A 26,315-nucleotide genomic window follows, 5' to 3' on the forward strand; every position below is an offset into this window, starting at 1 on the left:
TATGTTTGTAAAGCGTCTTTCATGTCGGGAGCATGTCCGAAGGCGCTGGACAGAGTTTCAGACCTGAGCTGGGGGTCAGGATCAGGAAGGATGGAGGGCAGGGAGATCGAAAGCACGGTCGAAGAGGAGGGTCTTGTGATGAGTCTTGAGGCAAGGGAGAAGGTGAGGCAGAGGGACTGCGGGATGGAGTTCCAGAGGGTGGGGCAGAGTGACAAAGGCCAATGTGCTTCACGTAGCAAGTTAGTTTGATGTGGGAGTGAATTCCATAGGCAAATACAACATGCAATCTATACCAGCAGCAATTCACAAAGAATAAGGAGATAAAAGGCCAATTAAGATGTGTTTGGTTGGGATCGTAGAAAGGGAGATTGACCAGAACACTGGGAAAACTCCCTTTTTTTCTTTCATACAGTGTAGGGTTGGAATCATTAATATCCAGCAGAACAGGCAGACAGGGTCTTGGTTAAATATCTTAATTGCGACTTTCCACACTTCCATGACTCCAGAAAAAATATTCCTGCTAGACACCAGTATCGGGCCTTCTGCCTCTCTGACTCACCCTTTGGAACTCCATCCCACAGTCCCTTCGCCTCGTTCCCTTCCTTGGCTCCTTCAAGGCCTGTCTCAAGACCCTCCTCTTTGATCGCGCCTTTGGTCACTCTCCCCTACCTCCCCGACCTCCACCCCTCCTGGTCCCAACCCCCAGCTTGGGTCCAAATCCCTGACTATCCAGAGCTTGAGACGTCCTCCTGACGTGAAAGGTGTTGTGTAAATGTCATTTGTTGTTGTTGTATCATTCAGTATATTCTGTGAAGCTCTTTGAGACGTCTAAAGCGCTATATCAAATGCAAGGATTATTATTATTATTTACACTCTACACTCTTGATCTGAGTAAAATAGCCACGTTACGGCCAATCTTCTTAAATCCCTGCACCACACTCCCCTCAACCATCTTCCATCAATAAGAAACCATGTTTGTCTATGAGTCTCTACTCATAATTTAAGTATTAAGGCCCCAAGATTCCTTGTTGCACTTCTCAACACCCTCTCCAATACTTTTGTGTGTTTTTGAGATGCTCAAAGCTGCACACAATATTCCAAATGTGGCTTCACCACTAATCTATAGATTTCTTTCTGACTTATAGTCAGATGCTCTGAAGCTTGCAACCCAAAATTGGAGTCACTTTATTCGATGAGTTTCAAATCGAATAGAAAACTTCCATGAAGTAATTTAACAAGTTTGTTTTAACAAGTTTTTTAATCCTTTATTTCACTGTGAAACACACTGGAGTGAGTGTTCATGGATAAACCGTCTCGTGCGGCGTTCCTCAGGGCTCTGTCCGTGGTCCCCTCTTCTTCAACATCTATGTGCTCCCCTTGGTGACATCATCCACAGACATAGGGTCAACTTCCTCATGTATGTGGATGACACCCAACTCTATCTCTCTGCCTCCGCCCTTGACTCCAGGACCCGCTGCTGTGCTGACAGAATACCTGTCAGACATCAAGTCCTGGATGAGAAATAACTTTCTTCAGTTGAATGTCAACAAGACCGAGGCTCTCCTGATTGGCCCCCGTCAGCCCCTCCACACCTCCAGCGTCACTATCCATGGTTATACACTCCACCTCGCTAAGTCAGTCCGGACCCTTGGGGTCTTGTTCGACCCTCAACTGTCCTTTCTACCCCAAATACGTGCCATCACACCGCAGGCCGCCAAAACCCTCATACACACCTTCATTACTTCGAGGCTCGACTAGCAAACTCCCTGCTTGTCGGCCTCCTCATTCCCCCTTCCACAGGAGATACAGTTCAAGACCCATCTTCTTCAAAGCCATCCATAGTCTTGCGCCCCCCCTACCTCTCCGACCTCTTAACCCCCTACCACCCCGTTCATGCTCTCCGCTCAGTGGGCTCTGGCCTGCTTCATGTCCCCCGCCTCGCTCACCCCACTATCAGCGGGCGGACCTTCTGCCACTCTGCACCCACCCTCTGAAACTCCACCCTGCAGTCCCTCCATCTTGCCCCCTCCCTCGCCATCTTCAAGACCCACCTCAAGACCTTCTTCTTCGTTCGTGCTTTTGATCTCTCTGCTTCCTCCCCCCCGCCCTCCCCGGCCCCCCACCCCGACCCTCAACTCGGGTCCGAAACAGTGTCTGTCCAGCGCCTTGGGATGTCCTCCCGACGTGAAAGGCCCTATATAAATGTAATTTTGTTGTTGTTGTAAACCTCGTTGAAACAGATCATGTTTGGCAAAATAATAATAATTCTTGCATTTGATATAGTGCCTTATCACGTCTTCTAGACGTTTCAAAGCGCTTCCCAGAATATACTGTAAAGTGAATTGACTGTATATTTGTGGGAAAAACACAACAGCCAATTGCACACAGCAGTGTCTTACAAAATGTCGTAGATTGAAGTGACTATAATTTTATTATTGTATTTTTTTTTCTTGAGGGGTTATTATCAGGCGTGTGGAGTAAGGAAACTTGTCCGAGATTTTTCTCTGCCTGGGAATCGGACCCAGGTCTCTCGCTTGTGAGGCGAGTGCTCTAGCTACTGAGCTACAGGACTCCTGTAGTCAGTGACAATTGTGACAATATGACAATTGTGAAAAGGGAATTGGCATTCGCTTGACTGAACAATACTCAGTGTGTGGAACAGTGCAAGTGGGTCAGCATTATCCATTAAAGTGCTAAGTCTGGCAGAATGCTCTGCAAGGGAGAGTGACTTAATGCATTGGAATTTAATGTGAAGGGAGTGAATGGCAAGTGGTTTGTTCTGTGGCATTGCCAGATCTACATATTGATTTATTTATTTCCAGGGCACATTTGACAGCAGCAATGAAATCAACAACAAATGACATTTACACTGCGCCTTTCATGTCGGAAGGACATCCCAAGACGCTGGATAGTGAGGGGTTCAGACCCGAGCTGGGGCTTGGGATCAGGAGGTGTGGGGGGCAAGGAGGGTACGGGGGTAGATGGGTGAGCTAACCAAGTTAATTAAATGAAGGTAGCAATTAAACGAGAGTCAGTTATCCAGTGGTTTTCACACTAGTGTTGAGGGAATCCCTGAGGTTCTTACAGGTGCTGATGAAAAACCAAAATGCTGGAAACTTGTTACTAATCTCAGACACTATAGCAAAGTGTTTATAGAGCTTAAACCCACATTGGAATGCCACATACAGAGCTCCCCATTCACAGCAATCATCATCCGCACTAAAATACTTTTTGAAGCCAGGCTCTTGTCCTGTAGCTCAGATTAGAGCACTCGTCTCACAAGCGAGAGGACCCTGGTTCGATTCCCGGGCAGGGCGAAACATTGGGCAAGTTTCCTTATTCCACGCACACACCTCTGTTTACCGATTGGCGGATCGCTTTTCCGGGGATAATAGTCACTTAAAAAAAATAATAATTTGGTCACTCAATCATTCAGTGGGACGCTGCTGTGTGCAATTGGCTGCTGGGTGTCGGCCCAAAGAAAAGTCAATTCACTTTAAAGTATATTCTGTGAAGCACTTTGGGATGTCTCGAAGATGTGATAAGATGCTGTATCAAATGCCAGGATTATTATTATTAAATGGCTTTTAATTCTGCAATAGAAGCCCAAAGTAATTTTCTTACACCTTTCTGTGAACCAAGTGACTTAAATTATTCTGCAGTTATGACCTCAAAGCATCCTGCCAGCATCTAAATGCAATTTCAGCACTGGTTTCAACCTTAATTAGTGTTGTTCTGTGACAACATTTTACAAAGGATAATTGAAGGAGAACAGGAGTTCTGGCCTGAATGACTGATAGTGACCCTGTACAAAAACTGCTCAGGCTAGTGGTCTTATAATCAGCATAGAGTAGGTTAAACTGGAATGGACCAGATTGCTGCTCAAGGACGGGGAACAAAGACAGGAAAGAGTAACGGAATAACAAGTTCATATTAGGATAGTGGGAAGAGACGGAGTTAGGGATATGAGAGACAGCTGGAAGGGGGTGGTATTAGAGTGGTCGGCACAAAACTTAATTACAGCATTGCGATTGGAGCATTATACCTATATATGGAATGTGTGCCAAGTATTCTTTGTTCGAACCACAAGAGTGTGCCTGGACTGTAACCCGTTTGCAGTGCGGTAATAAAGAAGAACTTTTGAAATCTACCTGAAGTCTGAAGATTATTTTACACACATAGAGACGGTTTAAGAAGTAACCCAACAATTCTGACGTAGTCGGCAGGATCACAGAAGATAAGAAAATGGACATAGATATCCCAAGACCCAGTAACAAAGTCAGACGTGACTTGAGGTGAGGAATCCTCTTGAGCTGTTTGAATTTTCTCGTGATCCTTGAAAGAATCGTGTGCGAAGGTCGAGACTGAAGCTTGCTAAAAATTGAGTAGCCTATTTTTCAGATTTTGGATATCCTCTTCGGCATTGAAACGGCCCACGGGCTCAAAATTTAGCACAATGGTAGGTTCAAAGGAAGGTTCAAGTAAACCAACCGCAGTTAAAGGAGGGCAGGCCCCTCCCGAGATAAACTCGACTGAAATGTTGGAAACACTAACTAAGACTTTGCAGACCAATTTAAAGCTCCAAGAATTACAGGAAAGCATTGAAAAAAAGTATGGCATAAGCAGCGGCCAGTGGGCCCTGCCAAGCACTCAGAAAGCATGGGGTAAGATGACCCGTGTTAAAAGGGGAGTCTCAGACCCGATTGGCAATGATTACAACAAGTCAGCGACGATGCTGAAATGAATAAAGCTAAGGAGCAGTTGGCTGCAATGGCAGAACTACTACACAAAACACAAGCAGAAAGACAGTAAAAATGCTGAGATTGAAAAGGTTAAAGTTGAAGTGATCCGGTCCAAAGCGGCTGGTAGAAGTAATGTCGGTGGAGGATCTGTTAAACGTGGCTCGTTGTATCCACCATTGCTGCCTGCGTCAGCCCCTCCGGCTTATAATAGAAAGAACGAGTGTGATCCATGGGATCCGTCAACTTGCTGCCCCAATCCACGGGGACCCCCTCTTCCGTCAGTCCAACTAAGACCCGTAGTGACGAGATACCAGCTAAGACAGGGTATGGCACTGCCGGGAGAGGTCGTGCTCCCTGCGGAGAGCTCATGACGGATGGGCAGGACATCACGTGCAAGTGCCGGCGGAACCTGAGAAAATTGACAAATGGTCTAAATCGCTATCTGACCCTCGAAAAGGTGCGCTGAAGACTTGGGAGGAGCTTAACCGTCTGCGTACTATTTACGGCTTACACCCACAAGATGGGGTGCAAATATTATCAGTTATGGCAACTGGCCGGGATGCCAGATTACTGCAAGATCAAGTAACTGCAGCTCTGGGACCATTAGGGGCTTCATTGGAAGCAGGATGGACGGCTATTCAAACTTGGCTCCGTAACCAAGGTCCTGCTCGAATTGATTGAAGTAAAATTGCAGCTTGTCAGCAGGAAAATACCGAGTCGGTGCGACAGTATGATGATAATTTCGGACTGGATGGATAGAACATTCCGGATTGGCTGGTAACGACGGTCCAGATGCGTTGGGCCAAGTGGCTAATGGACCCTTAAAAGCGGCTTTTATGGCTGGACTGAAAACGGAGATTGCTAAGTTGGTGAAACTTACTATGCCTACTTGGGAAGAAGATGGAGTGACTTTCACTGCGCTGGTTACCCGATGTAATCAAGTGGACCGTGATCAAGCGGCAAAATTACGAGCATTCCAAATGGGAGAGAGACGCCCAAGAGACGGTCCAACTTATCGACGTCCTGGAAATTGTCACAAGTGCGGCAAGGAGGGACACTGGGCAAAAACATGCCGTGTTAAAACGGTTGGTAAAACTGTTGGAAGGCGTCGGGAACAGCACGGTAACGAGAGTGACGATGAGGATAAACCAAGATCCATGATACAACAATTTGGTGACTTGTCAACTAAGCAACAGAAAGCTCTGTTGGCTGCCACGACAAAAAACGCTTAGAGCCCCCGCTCTCTCTCTTCCTTGTGGATTGATGGCGTGGATTGATCCTCCCAACGTGAAAGGCGCTCTATAAATGGAATCTTGTTGTTGTTGTTATTGCACCACAGGGAAGACAGACTTTATGTTACCTTGAGAGTGGGCCATCAGGACATTGACTGTCTGCTTGACACCGGAGCTGAATTAACTTGTCTCCCGTCACAGTATGCTTCTCTCCTCTCTTTTAATGGGTCAACGCGAGCAGCTTATAGTGCAGGCGGCGAATGGATGGTGATACGACAAGCGATACCCACCATCATCGGGTTCGGACCCCGTGAAATGGTTGAATCTATACGGGTGGGACCTATTCAACAACCCCTATTGGGCCTGGATATTTTGTCACGAATAAATGCCTCTCTTAATTTTAATGATGGAAAATTACTAACATGGTCATTCCGCTCACTCAGCGAAGAGCAGCTGAAAGATCATCCAATTTGGACGAAGGCCAAGACGGACTGTGGTCGCTTGGCTATGAAACCAGTAGTATTCACGGGAAAAGCTCCCCCATGTACAAGGCAATATCCTCACTCAATGTAAGGTATCCTATTCTATATCCAGCAACTGGAAATACACGGAGTGCTTGTCAAGATACACAGCTCTTCCAACAGTCCAGTGTGGCTGGTAAAGAAACATAATGGCTCGTGGCGTTTAACGATTGATTACCGAGAAGCCAACAAGTGTATTGATCAGAAGGCCCTGTTGGTAGCTGACCCCTCAACGATATTCAACGTGTTGAAACCAGAAGATAAATAATTTTCTGTGATAGACATGTCAAATGCTTTCTGGTCTGTGCCACTAGCTGAAGAAATTCAACCTTGGTTTGCTTTTACAGTAATACAGCAGCAAAATACATGGACGCGGCTCCCTCAGGGGTTCCACAGCAGTCCAACCATATTTCACATGGCTCTCCAGCACCACTTACGGGAAATGCCCCATACTTCGTCTACTATCATTCAATATGTCAATGATATTCTCGTTGCTTCTGAAACTGAGGACAATCATGACAAAGATCTAAACGTTACTGGATTTTTTACACTCCAAAGGCCGTAAGGCGAGTTATGCCAAAGCCCAAATTTCCCAAGATTCCGTTATTTACTTGGGTCAGAAGATTTCAGAAGGAAAGCGAGAACTCACGCAAGATCGTACTGAGGCAATTCGCAATGCTAAAGTACCCTCCATGGTTCAGGAACTCAGATCGTTTCTTGGACTTTGTAATTTGCCCAACCGCTGAATGACATTCTGAAGGGAAGAAAAGCTTCTAAAGACTCCATCGAGTTGAATTCGGAACAGCTGGTCACCTTTACAAATCTCTGGGATACATTGGCAACGGCACCTGCCCTCGGTATTCCGGATACGGGTAAAGCTTATACTCTCTTCGTCAATGAGACAAACGGTTTTGTGATAGCAGTCCTTACTCAGGAACACGGTGATCAACAACGACCCATTGGCTACTATTCTTCCAAATTGGACACAGTGGCCTGTAGATGGGGAAGTTGCCTCCGTGCGATGGAAGCAACTTGCAGAGCCGTTCACGCTGACAGCCAGTTTGGTACTTGACCAAGAACTAACGGTTGAATGCCGTCACTCTGTGTATGCCATGCTATCCACGAATCGGGTATTACAGGTTACTTCTGCAAGATGGACTCGCTAGACAGCGATACTCGAGGCCCCCAACCTTCGTTCGGTGCGAGCTACGCCGACTAACCCTGCAGTTATGCTCCCGATTCCTGAGGAGCATAAGGTGGGAGGAAAGGTGGAAGGGCTAACGGACGAAAATCAAGTAGATTTGCTTAACTGTTTGGAAAACATACCGGACATACATGACTGTGTAATGTTACTGGAGGATTTTGAAGAGAAAGCCGAAGAAGAATCCTTAGAAAACCCAGATTTGATATTTTTCACCGATGGCTCGTCCATGGTGAAGGATGGAATTCGGAAGGCAGGATGGGCAGTAACCACCCTCACAAGTATGGAAGGTAGTGGTTGCCTCCCGGCTGGAACATCAGCTCAGTAAGCCGAGCTAAGGGCTCTCACCGAAGCCTGCAATCTGGCTGAAGGGGAAACAGTAAACATTTATACCGACTCAAGCTATGCATTTGGAGTTGCTCACGACTTCGGAAGCATCTGGAGACGCAGAGGATACCTAACCGCGACCGGTACACCCATTCGTAATGGAAAAGAGGTACAGGCATTACTGGAAGCAATGAGTAAACCATCTAAGGCGGCAATACTTAAGTGCAAAGCCCACACGAAGGAAAACACGGATGAAGCTAAAGGTAATGCAAAAGCGGACGAGGCGGCCAAGAGAGCTGCAGAAAGGACTCCTCAACCCGATGATGACGGTTGTAGGATTCGATCGTTAGAAGCTAAAAGCTTACGTGCGGAAATTGCTAAGATGCAAGCTGAATGTTCTAAGGAAGAGGTATGGACATGGATGGAAGAAGGAATGCATTTGGGTTCAGATGGAATATGGCGACAACGTGATACTCAAAGAACAGTAGCTCCTCAGTCTTTAATGGCATTTTTGGCCCAACAGATCGACTCTTGGGGACATCTAGCCCCTCAGCAGATGGCTAGATTTGCGAGACATTGGTGGGGAAAAGATTTCAGGAAGCATGCCCAGAATGTGGCGGACAGATGTGTACCGTGTCAAAAGATCAATCCTAGTCCCATTAGGCGATGCCTCAGCTACGACCCCCGGCTCCTATTGGCCCCTTTCAGGAGATACAGGTTGATTATATCTCCCTACCCAAGAGCCAACGTTTTGCTGATGTACTGGTAATAGTTGACAGATTCTCCAGATGGGTAGAAGCTACCCCGGTACGCAAAGCAACCGCGACCCAAACAGCAAAGATCCTGTGTAAAGATTACATACCAAGGTGGGGACTTCCAAGTTCGATTGATTCAGACCAGGGAACGCACTTTACTAGAGCGGTATGCCAAGAGGTCTGCAGAATGCTTATAATAATAATAATAATAATAATAATAATCCTTGCATTTTGATATAGCGCTTTTCACGTCGGGAGGACGTCCCAAAGCGCTTCACAGAACACACTGTAAAGTGAATTGACTGTATATTTGTGGGCGAACGCGGCAGCCAATTGCGCACAGCAATGTCCCACAAACAGTCGTAGAATGAAAATGACCAATTTAATTATTGTTTTTGGTTTTTTGGAGGGATTATTATTAGGCTCTGTGTGGAGTAAGGAAACTTGCCCAAGGTTTCGCCCTCTGCCTGGAATTGAACTCAGGTCTCTCACTTGCAAAGCGAGTGCTCTAACCACTGAGCTACAGGACTCCAGTGGAGTCTTAACATCGCCTTAACATCAAGTTCGCCCACAAATATACAGTCAATTCACTTTACAGTGTGTTCTGTGAAGCGCTTTGGGACGTCCTCCCGACGTGAAAAGCACTATATCAAATGCAAGGATTATTATTTATTATTAAGTGGAGTCGACACTGTCCTTACCACCCTCAATCGGGCCAAGTTGAAAGAATGAATGAACAATTGACTTAAGACAGGCAGATTGTCATATCATGGGCGATGCTTTGCTTGAATATTATAGTAAGCTAACTGATGCTGTCAGCTCTGCTTCTCGACAGGTATCGGTGGCGTGGGGAGAAGCGCCAAAGGGAGGACACGATTTGGTACCAGGAGCTCAGGTGTATGTGAAGAAGATACAAGAAAGTATTATGCTTAATTATTATGTTTGCTTTAATGTTTTTGACAGTGTCAAAGGGGGGATTGAAGGAGAACAGGAGTTCTGACCTGAATGACTGATAGTGACCCTGTACAAAAACTGCTCAGGCTAGTGGTCTTATAATCAGCATAGAGTAGGTTAAACTGGAATGGACCAGATTGCTGCTCAAGGACGGGGAACAAAGACAGGAAAGAGTAACGGAATAACAAGTTCATATTAGGATAGTGGGAAGAGACGGAGTTAGGGATATGAGAGACAGCTGGAAGGGGGTGGTATTAGAGTGGTCGGCACAAAACTTAATTACAGCATTGCGATTGGAGCATTATACCTATATATGGAATGTGTGCCAAGTATTCTTTGTTCGAACCACAAGAGTGTGCCTGGACTGTAACCTGTTTGCAGTGCGGTAATAAAGAAGAACTTTTGAAATCTACCTGAAGTCTGAAGATTATCTTACACACGTAGAGACGGTTTAAGAAGTAACCCAACAATAATGGATGACGGAGAGTGAATATAATCTTAAATGGAACTGCTCACATACACTTTGAAGTTGGCAGCAAAATATGAAGGTTAGTGAGCAGTCTTTTTATGAGGCAAGAGGGCTTTCTTCCAGCTATTGATGTGTCACCATTGGAGGTGATTTTGCTTTTGATTGTCAAATGGCTAATAAAATGCTTTACACTGTGCAAGTTAACAATAATAATAATCCTTGCATTTGATAAATTGGCAAAATACTAGTGGTATGTATTCCCACAGGAGAAGATAACAATAAGAATAATACTTGGATTTGATATAGCGCTTTATTACGTCTTCAAGAATATATACTTCACAGAATATACTGTAAAATGAATTGAGTGTGTATTTTATGGGCGAAACTCGTCAAGTCAATTGCGCACAGCAGTGTCCCACAAGGAGTCGTGGATTGAGTGACAAAATTATTACTTTTTTAAAAATTAATCTGTTATTTTTTTTGAAGGGATTATTACCCCCGGAAAAACAATCTGCCAATCAACTAACAACCAGGTTTCTACTTACTGCTAGGTAAACAGAGGCGTATGGAGTAAGGAAACTTGTCCAAAGTTGTGCCCTGTTGGGAATCGAACTCAGGTCGTCTCGATTGTGAGGTCGGTGCTCTAACCACTACGCTACAGGAGTACCAATAATAAAAAGGATAGCAAGATTTTCTTCTCTGTACCTGGTGTATTCCTGGGGATATGGAGAAGAATACCAGGTCTGGATCTCAAACTTCCCAAACTCAATAACAGAGGGAGAGCGGAGCTGTGGGTCTGGCGGGCCAGTGACTCCAACTTTCTGTTGGGGCAAGAAAATAAATAAATGATTAGCGTCAACACTTGTCAACTGATGTCTTCTTATCCCCTCCCCCAAGACATACTTACTTCATAGCTCTCCATAAGGAAACATGTACAAGCTTTAAGCATTACTTAAGCATTTTGCTCACAAAATATACAGTCACTACACTTTATAGTATATTCTCTGAAGCGCTTGGAGACGTCTCGAAGACGTGATAAGGCACTATATCAAATGCAAGGATTATTATTATTACTTCTAATGTACCATTAAGGTGTGTAAGGACAGACATCAGGATGGGGAATCAGCTGGAAAGGCTTAATGGGATTTTTTTTGTCAGCTGTGTGTCTTCACACATCCGGAAACTCATCACCGTACTTAAGAGTCTCCAAACCAAGCTGTGAATTCCTTGCATGGAAATTCCAGAGATAGATTGTTGGAATGGAATGTGCACACTCTCTCCGGAGGGAGGTATCCTGCTTACCTAATTCTGGAAAGTATTAGGCGCAGGTTGGCAAGAGCCAAGGTTTGGGGGGAGCCCAGAGTGTTTGTTGGGGTAACTGCTGGAGTCTAACCAGCTAAAACCACACAGCTTGCCATTATTGCTGTCTGGCCAGCTTTCCCGCCGCTTGTCCAGCTAGGACCACCCAACCTGTTAGGGCTTTGGCTTGCAGGGCTAACAGGAGCTGAGTGGGAGGACTCCCTGCCCCAGTGACTGGTCAGGTTACTGGGAAGGATGGAGGTAAGCTCACAAGACTTGCTCCCAACTCAGTCTCTCTAACGTTTATCCACCTTTACTCGATATTCATCTGTTGTCCACCAACAATATGTAGCAGAATTAGACTTTTATAATAATCCTTGCATTTAAAATTGTGCCTTATCATGTCTTTGAGATGTCTCAAAGCACTTCACAAAGTGAATTGACTGTATATATTCCGGGCAAATCATGGCACTCAATTGCACACAGCAGCATCCCACAAACAGTTGTGGATTGAGTGACCAAATTACTTTTAGTATTTTGAAGGAATTATATATCTACACATTCTGAACATACATCATAAAACCTCCGTGTCATTGAGAAATTCCTTTATCTGACTGGGCCACACACAGTATGATATACTCCCAACATGTGAATAATTGTGTAGCTATAACCGCTGTGATTGCTTTGAGATGCGACCCCACATGATGGGCCTTACATAAATGCATACTGTTGCTGTTATAACCAACCCTGCGACTTTTCTACAATAACTACAAGATGCCACAAGTGTGAAGGAACAATCGCCAATGACACTCTGTGCAATACAAATCCTTGCATTTGATACAGAACGGCTCACAGGATATACTACAAAGTGGACTCAGTGTATATTTTCTGGGTGAAATACAGCAGCCAATTGTGCACAGCAGAGTCCCACAAATAGTCGTGCATTGAGGGACCAAATTACTATTGCACAATTGGCTGCCATGTTTCTCCCACAAAATATACAGGTATTCACTTTACAATATATTCTGTGAAGCGCTTTGACGCGTCTCCAAGACGTGATAAGGCACTATATCAAATGCCAGGATTATTATTATCTGCTACGTGAAAAATCAAAACTTGTTTACCATGAGTTAGAGTTTTTCAGAGAAGGCAGCACAGAGCGAACCTGCTACAGTGTTTTTGACAGAAAGGTTATCGGACGACACTCTAAGATGTATTAGGGAACAGTTCGTTGGAGCATACACTGTATAGAAGCCCCAGGCCAGCTACCCAACATAGACAAGAGGTGGCCGGTGCCAACTGGGATTCTGTGCTGCTGAACCAGTGAAGCACAGAAAGGCCGTAGTACCCCAGAGGCCAGTCCTGCGCGTTCCCACATATCGCGCACTGCCAAGTCCATCTTCCAACATCAGGAACAGATTTTAATTAATGATAATCCTTGCATTTGATACAACACCCTATCACGTCTTTGAGGCATCTCAAAGTGCTTCACGGAATACACTACAATGTGTACCTTGTGGGCGAAACGCAGCAGCCAATTGCGCACAGCAGCGTCCCCACAAACAGTCATGGATTGAGTTACCAAATTATTATTATTATGATTTTTTTTGAAGGAATTAGTACCCCCGGAAAAAAACAATCCGCCGATCGACTGACAACCGGGTTCGTACTTACTGCACGGTAAACAGAGGCACGTGGAGTAAGGAAACTTGCCCAATATTTCACCCTGCCGGGGAATCGAACCCGCTTGTGAGGCGATTACTCTAACCACTGAGCTACAGGGCTCCACAAATCAGGAGTGTCCATGTCTGCTGAGCAAAGACGATGTGTTTTTACAACCTGAGTGGATAATAATGCTAGGTAGTCACTTAGCTACAGGGCGAAAAAACAATCCCAGTAACCCTTTCCAGCTGATTCCACTCATTGTAAAGATACCGTGGCTGTCCTTACCTTGCCCCACAACGTAATGGTACATTAGAAGTAATTATAATAATCCTGGCATTTAATACAGCGCCTTATCACGTCTTCGAGACATCTAAAGAGCTTCACAGAATATACTGTAAAGTGAATTGACTCTATATGTTGTGGGCGAAAGGCGGTAGCCAATTCCGCACAGCAGTGTCCCACAAACAGTCGTAGATTGACTGACCAAAATTATTATAATAATAATAATAATAATCCTTGCATTTGATATAGCGCTTTTCACGTCGGGAGGACGTCCCAAAGCGCTTCACAGAGTACACTGTAAAGTGAATTGACTGTATATTTGTGGGCAAATGCGGCAGCCAATTGCGCACAGCAATGTCCCACAAACAGTCGTAGATTGAAAATGACCAATTTATTATTGTTTTTGGTTTTGGAGGGATTATTATTAGGCTCTGTGTGGAGTAAGGAAACTTGCCCGAGGTTTCGCCCTCTGTCGGGAATTGAACTCAGGTCTCTCACTTGCAAAGCGAGTGCTCTAACCACTGAGCCACAGGACTCCATTATTATTTTTAAGGAATTATTATCCCCAGAAAAACGATCCCCAGAAAAACGATCCGCCAATCGACCAGCAACCGGGTTGCTAATAACTGCTAGGTAAATAAGAGGCCTGTGTGTAGAGTAAGGAAACCTGCCCAACTTTTCGTCCTGACGCAAAAGAAACTTAACATCCAGTTAACTTGACAGTACAAAGTACCAGAAGGGGCACCAAACCACCAGTGCTACGAAAACAATTCTCACAGAAAAGCTCGCAACTCATATTATCCACAAACTACCTACATTGTAAGTGCAGTCCTGTAGCTCATTGGTTAGAACACTCGTCTCGCAAGGTTCGTTTCCCAGGCAGGGCGAAACGGTGGTCAAGTTTCTTTACTCCACACGCCTCTTTTACCTAGCAATAAGTAGGAACCCGCTTGTTAGTCGATTGGTGGATTGCTTTTCTGGAGGTAATAATCCCTTAAAAATAATAATAATAAATTGGTCACTCAATCCATGACTGTTTGTGGGGACGCTGCTGTGCACATTTGGCTGCCGCGTTCGCCAACAAATTATAGAGTCAATTCACTTTATAGCATATTCTGTGAAGCGACGAGAGATGTCTCAAAGACATGATAAGGCGCCGTATCAAATGCAAGGATTATTATTTATTATAAACTGTGCCGGGCAGTAAAGTCACCACCCATGCTTTGCAGTGTGGGTCTACAATGGGATTCCCATTGTAGTGGTCATGTGTGCGAGAGGTTTCTGTTTAAAGCTCTTCTGCACCTCAGATCCAATTTGACCTCTCCAAATCTCCCATCCGTAGGAATCCGAACCTCTCTCTCTCTGCCTTACCCACATCACACATATCAAGCTAAGTTCACACACATCAGTGAATCCACAAGCTAGCCATCAAGGGCTTTGTGGAACCCTAAACGCCACATACCAGTGAACTCGGAACACAATGCAAACAAAAAGAGTGCTTCCTGGTTCCTTTTATTCTCATTATTAACACCGAAACGTCACACTGCAAACCTGTCTATTTCATGTAAAACTATTAAGACTCTTGAACAAAAAGTGTCACAATGAAAGCGATTGAAAAAAGAGGCCATAAACTATTGACAGCTGGATGCTCCAGTGGATTATCCCCTGAACGCCTCTCCAAACTGTTCCAATGCTCTCGAAATGGATTCCTTACCACTAGTCAGTATTTTTAATCCTCTGCAGACAGAGCTCGATAAGGGAAATCTTTGGGAAAGGGGTTTACAAGGATTCTCCACTGATAAGAAGGCTACAAACAAGGCTACCTATGATGTCTCATGCAATGTTTCGCCCACAAAACACACAGCCAATTCAATTTACAGTATATTCTGTGAAGCGCTTTGAGACGTCTCGAAGACGCGATAAGGTGCTGTATCAAATGCAAGTATTATTATTATAATGTTGCAAGCTGTCTGTTCAGCGGTCTCCAGCCTGCCCATGTCCTCCACACTGTCTGCCCCATTGGCGGTCAGGCCTTCAGCCTCTCTGCCTCCACCTTTTAGAACTCCATCCCACAGTCCCTTTGCCTACACCCTTGCCTCCTTCAGAGCATGTCTCAAGACCCTCCTCTTCGACCACGCCTTCGGTCACCCTCCTACCCCTACCTTCCCTGCCGTCCACCCCTCCTGATGGTCAGCTCCTTGGGATGTCCTCCTGACGTGAAAGTCGCTGTGTAAATTTGTTGTTGTCTGTTCAGAGAGGTTGCTGGACGAACTGTGGTGCATCAATCTTTCAATGTGAAAAGGAGCAGGGAGATGGGCTTTTGCAACAATAGCACAAAGAGAGAAGAAGCAGTGTTCCCCCCCCATGAAGAAACATAAAAACAAGAGGCCATTCAGCCCCTCGAGCCTGTTCCGTCACTCTATAAGATCATGGCTGACCTGTACCTCAACTCCAATTACCCGTCCATGTCCCATATCCCTTGATACCCTGACCTCACAAACATCTCTCCACCTCAATCTGGACAATGTGAATGGATCCAGCCATAATCCACAGCCTTTTGTGGGAGGGAGAGAGAGAGAAACAGATTCCCACTAACTCTTTGGTTGAAAAACTGCCCGATTTCACTCCTAAATGGCCTGGCTCTAATTTTAAGATGATGTCCTCCTGCTTTGGTTTCCCCCACCCACCAGAGGAAATAGTTTCTCTGTAGATACCCTATTGAATCTCTTTATTGTTTAAAAAACCTCAATCAGATCAGCCCTCAATCTTCTAAACTCAAGGGAATACAGATCAAGTTTATGCAACCTGTCCCCATAATTTAACCCTTTTGCCTCCACTCCCTCCAGAGCCGATATATCCTTCCTGAGGTGCAATAAAGAAGCCAATCTGTAAAAGCAGTGATTCTTGCAATTGATGCCACATTACAATCTCTCAGTGTTTCACAGAATTTCTGAATATCACTGTACTTTATAGGCGAACGCAGCAATCGATTTGCATACAGAAATGTTCCACAAACAGCCGTTGAGTGAGTGACCAATTTTATTTTGGGGATTGGTGACTAGGACACCGAGAGAGAGAGAAAAACTCCCTTCTCTTTTCAAATAGCGCCGCGGGATAATGTCCACCTGAACAGGGAGAAGGGAGCCCAGTTTAACACCTCATCTGAGGGACAGCACTTCCGACAGTCAGTGTTCCCGCCAGCCTTGTACTGAAGTGGAGTCCTGTAGCGTAGTGGTTAGAGCACTTGCCTCGCAAGCGAAAGGACCTGGGTTCGATTCCCAAGCAGGGCGAAACATTGGGAAAATTCCCTTACTCCACATGCCTCTGTTTACCTAGCAGTAAGTAAGAACCTGGTTGTTAGTCGATTGGCGGATCGCTTCTCCAGGGGTAATAATCCCTTCAAAAAAAAATTTCAGAATAATTTGGTCACTCAATTCACGTCTGTTTGTGGGGACACTGCTGTGCGCAATTGGCTGCGTGGTTTTCCCACGATACGCAGTGAATTCACTTTACAGTATATTCCGTGAAGCGCTTTGAGACGTGTCGAAGATGTGATAAGGCGCTGTATCAAATGCAAGGATTAGTATTATTATATTATTATTATAGGATGAATAAAGCAGGTTCAGTGCTCGGGCCAGTAAAGCAAGAGTTAATTAACAAGCCAGTTTTGGCAAGAACACACGCAGCCCTTTTTTTAAAAATAGATTTAAACAAACGAGACTGTTGTGCAAACTATGGTAGTAATCCCTCCCTCGGTTACATCAGTCTTGCTGCATTGTCGCTCTGCTGCACACCGCGCACAGGGACAGAATAAACCGCTTTGTTTGCAGCAATAGGTTGATCACGAGCTGAGAGCAACTGCAGTCTGACTCCGCTCCTGAATTCAACCTACTTCATTTACATTTACAGCTCACACACACACACACGTCTGAAGGTAATTCAGGAGAACTGTGCTCTGGTTCTTGTCCATGTCTGCGTTTCCTTATTCCATGTACACACGCCTCCGTTAACCTGGCAGTCAGTAGGAACCCGCTTGTTAGCTGATTGACTAGTAATAATCCCTCAAAAATAATAATAATTTGGTCATTCAATCTGCAACTGTTTGTGGGATACTGCTGTGCGTAATTGGCTGCTGTTTTTCGTCCACAAAATACATAGCAAATATCTGTTGTGATATATTCTCTGAAGGGCTTTGAGATGTCTCAAAGACGTGATAAGGCACTGTATCAAATGCAAGGATTATTATAATTTCTAAATCCAGAAAAGTTGCACTGTAGATCAGAGGTATTGCAAAGAAGAGGTTCAGAATCTCAAGAATGTTAGAGGGATGGGGTTGGGGGTGGACGGACGGAGGGGGGGGGGGGGGGGGGGAGGAATTAGAATGAATTGCTTTCACACAGATGGTTATTAATTAGGATGTAGAACTCGTTACTGAAAGTGGCTGACAAAGACGAGGCAATTACGTCATTTGAGGGGAATTAGAGAGACAATTGACGATTAAAGCTATGGAAGGGTCTGGGGGGAAAAGCAAGGTAATGGGATTAGAGTGGATAGCTCCACTGGGATAGTGAGCAGCAGCAAGAAAGCTACAATTTACAAATAGCCTGCGTTGAATTTCCACAATTTTCTAGGGAAACCATCTTCTGGTCAGAGGATTCTGTATTTATAAAGAGTGAAATCCACTTTGCACCAGATATGCAGTGTATCCTGTGAAGCGTTTTGAGATGTCTCGAAGACGTGATAAGGCGCTGTATCAAATGCGAGGATTATTATTATGATGTGCTAAAATCTTCAAAAAAAATAGCAAATCAGACAGCATAAATTCTTCACTGCCATTTTCCATTTTCCCCCATATAATCTGGAGGACACAGAGTGACGATATTCTCAATTAATCTGACTGCTCATTTCGTACGTAAATCATATTACACTTATATCACCTATATATATGTGTGTGTGGGAAATCACAGGAAAGCCCCAGTGCTGGCACCAACAAAGGGCCCGCTTTGAGCAAGAAAATAAACTAACTAGATAATAATAATCCTTGTGTTTGATATAGCGCTTTATCATGTCTTCGAGGCGTCTCAAAGCGCTTCACAGAATATACTGTAAAGTGAAGTGACTGTATATTTTGTGGGCGAACCTCACAATATTATCAAAGAAAACTACCCAAGTCTCGAATTAACTACATCACCGTGCTCTGTCCTGCATGTTCCAACTTCACTCGTATTATTAAATCAACTGCCTCACAAAGATTAATCTGCAACCATAGTCGCAGTGGGTCACCGAGGTCCGTTGAACAGAATAGCACAAGTTAATGAGCCAATGTTATCAAAATTACACTGAAACCCTGTCCATTAGCTCGAGCTGCTCAAACAACAAACTGTTTGAACTTTGTCATCACCATAAATCCACGCATAAAAGTTTGAAATAAATATTCCCCCGGGGCAGCGAAAATCTGGCTCCTTTCTGTGTTTTTTCTGCAACCGATCTGAGAACAACCACAACCTGTGTCCTTCACGTGGGGTAGGGTCCCGGAGCGCTTGACAGTGGCAGAATCTGACCCCGAGCCAGGGGGGAGAGGGAGGGGGGAGGTGACTACAAACACTATCAAAAAGCAAGGTCTTTAGCCGGGACTTGAAGGTGGGGAGGGAGGGTGCGAGGCGGAGGGATTGAGGGAGACAGTGACAGCGTTTCGGGGCATAGTGGTTGAAGACACAGCTGTTGATGGTGGAGTTGAGGGGACGAGTGACAAACAGGAGGCTGGAGCCAGCCATGTGAAAACCCATCACTGTTGCTTAAGATTCTCCAAACCAAGCTGAGATTTCCCCACATCCCACCTACACATGGAAATCCCAGAGATGGACTGTTGTGATGGAATGTGCTCTCTCTCTCTCCCTGGAGTGACGCATTCTGTTTACCTAATTCCAGAAAGTATTAAGCACAGGTTGGTAAGAGCCAAGGCTTGGGGGAAACCAGTGCGTTGGGGTAACTGCTGGAGTCTAACCAGCTAAAACCGCACAGCTTGCCATTGATATCACTGTCTGGCGAAGCTTTCACGCTGCTTGTCCAGCTAGGACCACCCTAATAATAACCCTTGCATTTGATACAGCATCTCATCACGTCTTCAAGACATCTCAAAGCGCTTCACAGAATAAACTGTAAAGTGTAGTGAATGTATATATTGTGGACGAAACCCGGCAGCCAATTGTGCACAGCAGCGTCCTCGCAAGTCATGATTGAAGTAACCAATTTATTATTTTTTTAAAGGAATTATTACCCCCGGAAAAGTGATCCGCCAATCGACTAACAACCGGGTTCTACTTACCGCTGGTAAACAGAGGCGAGTGTGTGGACTAAGGAAACTTGCCCAACATTTCACCCTGCTGAGAATCGAACTCAGGTCTTTCGCTTGCGCGGCAAGTACTCTAACCAATGAGCTACAGGACTCCACTCCATTAGAGCTTTGGCTTGCAGTGTTAACAGGAGCTGAGTGGGATGTCTCTCTCTGCCCCAGTGACTGTGCGGGTGAAACAGCAACAACTTACATTAAAACATACACGCACACCACACTTAGCCTAACTAAAAGGCGCCAAAGAAATGCAAGTTATTGGTGTTTATATAATGCCTTTCACATGGAAGAAAAGTCTTGAATCGTTTAACAAAACAAGAGTAATTGGAAATGAAGAGTGTAATGCGAGCCAATACCATTGCTAACAAGCACCAGCCACATCCTACAAACAACAACGAGATGAGCAGCCAATTAATTTGAAACTGGAGGCAAGAAGCATGCAGAAACATGTAGCGGCAGGAGGAGCACGGAAGTGCTCCCCACAACACAAACAATTCAGATCGAGACTGCTCAGTCCCTCTTATAATGGCACAGAGGATTGTGTTCCACCATTCAGCGGGTTGAGGCTACAACAGCAAGCCTTGCCGCGTCATTTAAATCACTAACTTCTCTCCTGAAGAATGTAAGAATTTGCTCGATGAAAGACCATCCAGTTTGCCTTCCACCATCCTGGCAGTCGCTTGACATATCGTGTCCAAAACTATATACTATTTCCCCAGATATTATTTCCCAACAGAAATCTGTCTAATTGGTTCTTGAGAGAGTCGACACTTTCTGCTTCCACCGACTGTCTCCCTCAGGTGCCCGTTCCTTATGTTTATTATTCTCTCACTGCAGATTTGTTCTGAATTTACCCTTCTTCAATCGCAGTCCTCTGGTTCTACTGTTCAGTACAAGATAAAACAGCTTATCATGTTCTACATGATCAAGTCTCTTTAGAATCTTAAAGACCATAATCATATCGAAACGTTGGGCGAGTTTCCTTACTCCACACACATGCTTTTGTTTACCAGCAGTAAGAAGGAACCCGGTTATTGGCGGATTGCTTCTCCACGGGTAATAATCCCTCCAAAAAAAATGATAAGAAGTTGATTACTCAATCCACAACTGTTTGTGGGACACTGCTGGTGGAATTGGCTGCTGCATTTCGCTTAAAAAAAGTCAATTCACTTTACAGTATATTCTGTGAAGCGCTTTGGGACGTCTCAACAACGTTATATCAAATGCAAGGATTATTATTTATTATATACTGAATATATATATTCTTATTGATTATTATTTATTTATTTTGGGGGAATTATTATCCCTGCAAAAGCAATATATTCACAAACCGCTTGGGCTTGCTCTGGGCCTGGCTTCCAGGGTGTGTTCTGTGACCATTGGAATATCATAGATTATTTATGATTCACAGAATGTTACGGCACAGAAGGAGGCCATTCAGCCCATCGAGTCTGTGCGGCTCTTTGACAGAGCAACTGACTTTTACTAACCCCACTCACCAGCTTTCTCCCCATAACCCTGCAAACCCGTCTTCCCCCGATACTTATCCAGTTCTCTCTTAAACTGTTATCGAATCGGACTTCACTGCCCTTTCGGGCGGATCATTCCAAATTCCAACAACTCGCTGAGTGAAAACATTTCTTCTAACCTCCCCTCTGCTTCTTTTGGTAGATATCTTCAGACTGTGACCACGAGTCACAGACACACCTACAGCGGAAACAGCTTTCCCTATCTCGCCTGTCGAAACCTTTCATGATCTTGAAGACCTCCATCAGGTCCCCGTGTAACCTTCTCTGCTCTAATGGGAAAAGTCCTAACTTCTCCACTGTCCTCATAGCTAAGGTTCCCCATTCCTGGTATCATTCTCGTGAATCTCCTCTGCGCCCTTTCCAGTGCCTTAGTGTCCTTCCTGAGGTAAAGTGCCCAGAACTGGATGCAGTACTCCAGCTGAGGCCTAACCGGTGTTTTGTATAGATTAACCATAACCCCTACTCTTATACTCTATGCCCTACTAATAAAGCTCAGTACACCAAATGCCTTTTTTACTGCCTTATCTACCTGAAAGTATCAATATCGAAACTCTGGAACTCAAGATGATCTGCCGTGATCTAATCAATCGGCAAAACAGGGTAGATGGTCAAAATGACTCTGCTTGTTCCAACTAGGCAGGGATCACAGTGGGATGCTTTCCATGCTTTCAACTATAGGCGCTATATCAAATGCAAGTATTATTATTATTATATCGCCCCTGAACCGTGTTAAAACAATACAGACACCAGTAAACTTGTGCACGATAACCGAATGCATCTCACACAGGATAAAGCTACAGCTTCACATAATTAACTCAACACTTTTGCAAACTTGCGGAATTGATCCCAGTCCCCTGCTCGGGTCCAAATCTCTGACTGCCCAGCGCCTTTTGATGTGCTCCCTCCCTTGCCTCCTTCAATGTCCGCCTCAAGACCCTCATCGACCACCCTCCTACTCCTACCCTCCCTGCCCTCCACCCTCCTGATCCCAAACCCCAGCTCGGGTCCAAATCCCTGACTGTCCAGGGCCTTGGGACGTCCTCCCGACATGAAAGGTGCTGTGTAAATGTTATTATTTATTGTTGTTGAAGCATACTTGACTGCAACCACGGTGTTTACAGTTGTCTCTTGCGAGCATGAACCCCCTCAAACCCCAACACCTGTTTGCCACCAGTCACCTCTTCCAGAGACAGATAGGCAATTAATGCATCACCAAAATGGCAAATTAAACAATAACAAATGACATTTACACGGCGCCTTTCAAGTCAGGAGGACGCCGAAAGGAGCTGGGCAGTCAGGGATTTGCCCCGAGTTGGGGGTTGGGATCAGGAGGGGGTGGAGGCCGGGGAGGGTGGGGTTAGGAGGATGACCAAAGGCGCGGTCGAAGAGGAGGATCTTGAGAGAGGCAAGAGAGGGGGCGAGGTGGAGGGACTGCGGGATGGAGTTCCAAAGGTTGGGGCTCAGAGAGGCTGAAGGCCTGACTGGCGATGGCGGGGCGGACTTGGTGGCGGCGTGGAGCAAGCGGGGGCCTGCTGAGCGGAGGGAGCGGACAGGTTGATATGGCGTTAGCAGGTCACTGAGGTGCAGCAACTTCCAAATAAAAGTGGAGGAACTCAACATCAAATATGTTCCTGTCCCGTTCCCGGGAAAAATTCACCATCTGTTTCACATCAGTTATTCCAGCCAACAGCCCAATTACAGGGCTCTGCCATCAACCAGAGACTTGAGCCTCTCTATCAAGCCTCTCAAGCAGATTGTCACTGGGCACTCACTCCCAGGAATGCTGCTGTCTACTTCACGTGACCGCTTTCCAGGAATACATTGCTGTGCACTTTATGTCACTGCATCCCAGATACGCAGAGAGCTGTGTACTGCATGTGACCAACTCCAGAAATTCCAGTAGAGTCCCATAGCTCAGTGGTTAGAGCACTTGCCTCGCAAGCGAGAGGAGCTGGGTTCAATTCCCAGGCGGACAGGGCAAAATGTTGGGCAAGTTCCGTCTCCACACAAATGCCTCTGTTTATCCAGCAGTATGTAAAAACCCGGTTGTCAGTCGATTGGCGGATTGCTCTCCGAGGTAATAATCCCTTCATAAATAAATTAAAAATAATAGTGATTGGGTCCCTCAATCCACGACTGTTTGTGGGGACGCTGCTGTGTGCAATTGGCTGCCACGTTCCGCCCACAAAATATATAGTCAATTCACTTTACAGTACATTCTGTGAAGCACTTTGAGACGTCTTAAAGACATGATGAGGCGCTGTATCAAACGCAAGGATTATTATGATAATAATTTCAGTAACAAGGCTGGTGTCAAAACTACAGGAGTCACAAGCGAATGTGTAACGAGCGAGCGAGTGATTGCCTGTCCCCCCTGAACCTCCGCAACACTCATCTCAAATCTGATGATTTCCATGACATCTGAGCGCATTGCCACGCGGGTGGTCAAGACATGTCCGGAATCCATAGGATACAGATCCTTTGGAGATGTCTTGCAATTCGCAACTTGACGGTGTACTTAACTGGTGCCATCCTCTCTGCACAACGCATTGTGCAACCAACCCTCGTCACATTAAACTGTTAACCAGTTTCAGCAATTTTAGTCACAGGTTGTGAAATGAAGAATATGGAAGACGATAATGACTCGTAAGCAGCCAGGGCCACACACACACACACACACACACACTCTCATTCTCACACACACACTCACACTCTCTCACACTCACTCTCTCACACACACTCTCTCACACACACACTCACTCTCACACACTCGCTCCCACACACTCTCTTGCACATACTCTCACACGCTCTCTCACACTCTCCCACACAGACTCTCTCACACGCACTCACAAACAGACACTCTCACACTCTCTCACACACTCTCCCGCACACACTCTCATTCACACACTCTCACACACACTCACTCTCTTACACACTCCCTCTCACTCTCTTGCACACACTCACTCACACACTCTCTCACACACACACTCACTCTCTTACACACTCACACACTCTCTCACACACCCACTCTCACACTCTCTCCCACACACTCTCTTGCACACACTCTCACACTCCCTCCCACACTCTCTCTACCACACACACTCTCTCCCACACACACTCTCTCACACACTCTCACACAAACCTTCTCACACACTCTCTCTCTCTCACACACACACACACACGCACAAGCTAAATCACTGAAGAAATATAATTTGATCAGTCCACGAGCTTTAAAACCACTGGTTTAAAACACAACTCAAGCAACTTCAATTAAGTTATACCAAGAGAAAAATGAAAGATAAGAACATAAGAATTTGCTAGGTCCATCCAGTTCCCCTTCCACCATCCAGGCAGTCGCTTGACATGTCATGTCCCAAACTATATATATATTCCATAAGAACATAAGAATCTGTTAAGGTAATCAAATCAACTGTGTTGCGCTCTCCTAACGTCGCTTGCGCGCGCAGGTACACCTGCAGCTTGTTTACAGTGACCGCCTCAGCCAGCTTGTACTCTCCTCGATAAACAGAAAGCATCTCATCCACCTGCGCAGCCGCACGGCCCAGCAGAGCTCTCCCGTCGGGCTCACGCCTCTCCTCCAGCTGGATTGCGAGTGGGAACGCTGGCATTCGGCTCCAGGACAACTGCTTACACATGGCAGTTGAGGGGAAGAGAAACGGACAAGGGGTCTCGTAACGTCAAAGCAATGGGTGGGGTGGGGGCACTCACACTCGCACTCACACAGAAACCCAGTGAGCAGAGCAAGCGCTTGCAGTCAGCTTGATGCGGGAGGCAAAAGAACACAAGAGAGAGAGAGAGAGAGAGAGGTGGGGGGGGTGGGGGGTGGGGGAGAGAGATTCGTACTATCAGCTCATCTGCAGCTGAACTGTGGTTTAACCCTCTGGGCACTGAAGTGTTTCAGCAGCTGCTACGCTTTGCTCACGTGACCTGTGCCAGGCATCTCATTTCAAAGGAGCAGAAAACACCATTCACACACAGAACAATACTGGCAGCCTGCCTTAATCCTTGGAGGACCCAAAGAATTTTGTTTATTCCAGTTTCTGTGCAACGAGTTTGCCTGCACACAACATCGCCGGCCTGTGTGTGTCAGAGAACACAGGGGCAGTCAGTGTTTGCCAAGTTAAAATGGGTCAACATTCAACACACTTTCGCAACCCAGCCTCCGTCCCCCACCCCCCCACCCCCTACCACCCCCACCCTCGGAACACACACACGCACACATTTTCCGCTCCCCAAATTCCAAAGTAATTCCAGGACACACAGCGAGTATCTGTAGTTTGGACTGAGATAACTGAGGAAGATAGATGTTCGTTAGGTCTGGGTATCGAGGGATATTGGGGCAAAGGCAGGCAATTGCAGTTGAGGTATCGACAACCATGATCATATAGAATGGTGGAACAGGCTCGAGGTGCTGAATGGCCTCCCCCTATTCCTAGATATTGGTCAACTCTCCTACCCTCTCCATACCCAGAAACCGCACTTGAGAAATGCAACGGGGATTACTTCACTCAGAAAGCTGGTTGGGTCTTGAAATTATTACCGCAACTGGCTGTTGAGGCTGGATCAACAGAATCGTTTAAAAGGGAACTGAAAAAAAAATCACAGGAGCTGTACAAATTAGAGATGATCTCTTTTAGATAATAATATTTTGTTCATTAAAAAAATTTGGTCACTCGATCCATGGATGCTTGTGGGACACTGCTGTGCGTAATTGACTGTTGCGTTTTGCCCACAAAATATATAGTCAATTCACTTTATTCTTATTCTATAAAGCGCTTTGAGACGTTTCGAAGATGTGATGAGGCGCTGTATCAAATGCCAGAATTATTATTATTTTGTGGATATATGTATAGTTTGGGACATGACATTTGCAAGCGACTGCCAGAACAATGGAATGAGAACTAGATGGACCTTGGTCTTCATTCATCAAGCAAATTCTTAGGTACAAATGTTAAGGGACATAAAGAAA

The 26,315-nt window shown here is 45.5% G+C and overlaps 1 protein-coding gene and 1 long non-coding RNA gene across 2 annotated transcripts in view; one reads left to right on the forward strand and one right to left on the reverse strand.

Annotated features, from left to right (window-relative positions):
- Positions 1–26,315, reverse strand: part of kat6a (K(lysine) acetyltransferase 6A) — a 112,056-nt gene that overhangs the window by 22,571 nt on the left and 63,170 nt on the right. Inside the window, exon 9 of the mRNA XM_042344563.1 lies at positions 10,907–11,022. Within this exon, the coding sequence (XP_042200497.1) occupies positions 10,907–11,022 (116 nt within the window). The remainder of the gene's footprint in view (positions 1–10,906; positions 11,023–26,315) is intronic.
- LOC121851055 lies at positions 9,259–11,060 on the forward strand. Its single transcript, XR_006085823.1, has 2 exons — positions 9,259–10,280; positions 10,753–11,060. It is a non-coding gene; the product is annotated as an uncharacterized LOC121851055 (long non-coding RNA).

Source organism: Callorhinchus milii, unplaced genomic scaffold (genome assembly GCF_018977255.1).
Source record: "Callorhinchus milii isolate IMCB2004 unplaced genomic scaffold, IMCB_Cmil_1.0 Scaffold28, whole genome shotgun sequence".
Lineage (NCBI taxonomy): Eukaryota > Metazoa > Chordata > Chondrichthyes > Chimaeriformes > Callorhinchidae > Callorhinchus > Callorhinchus milii.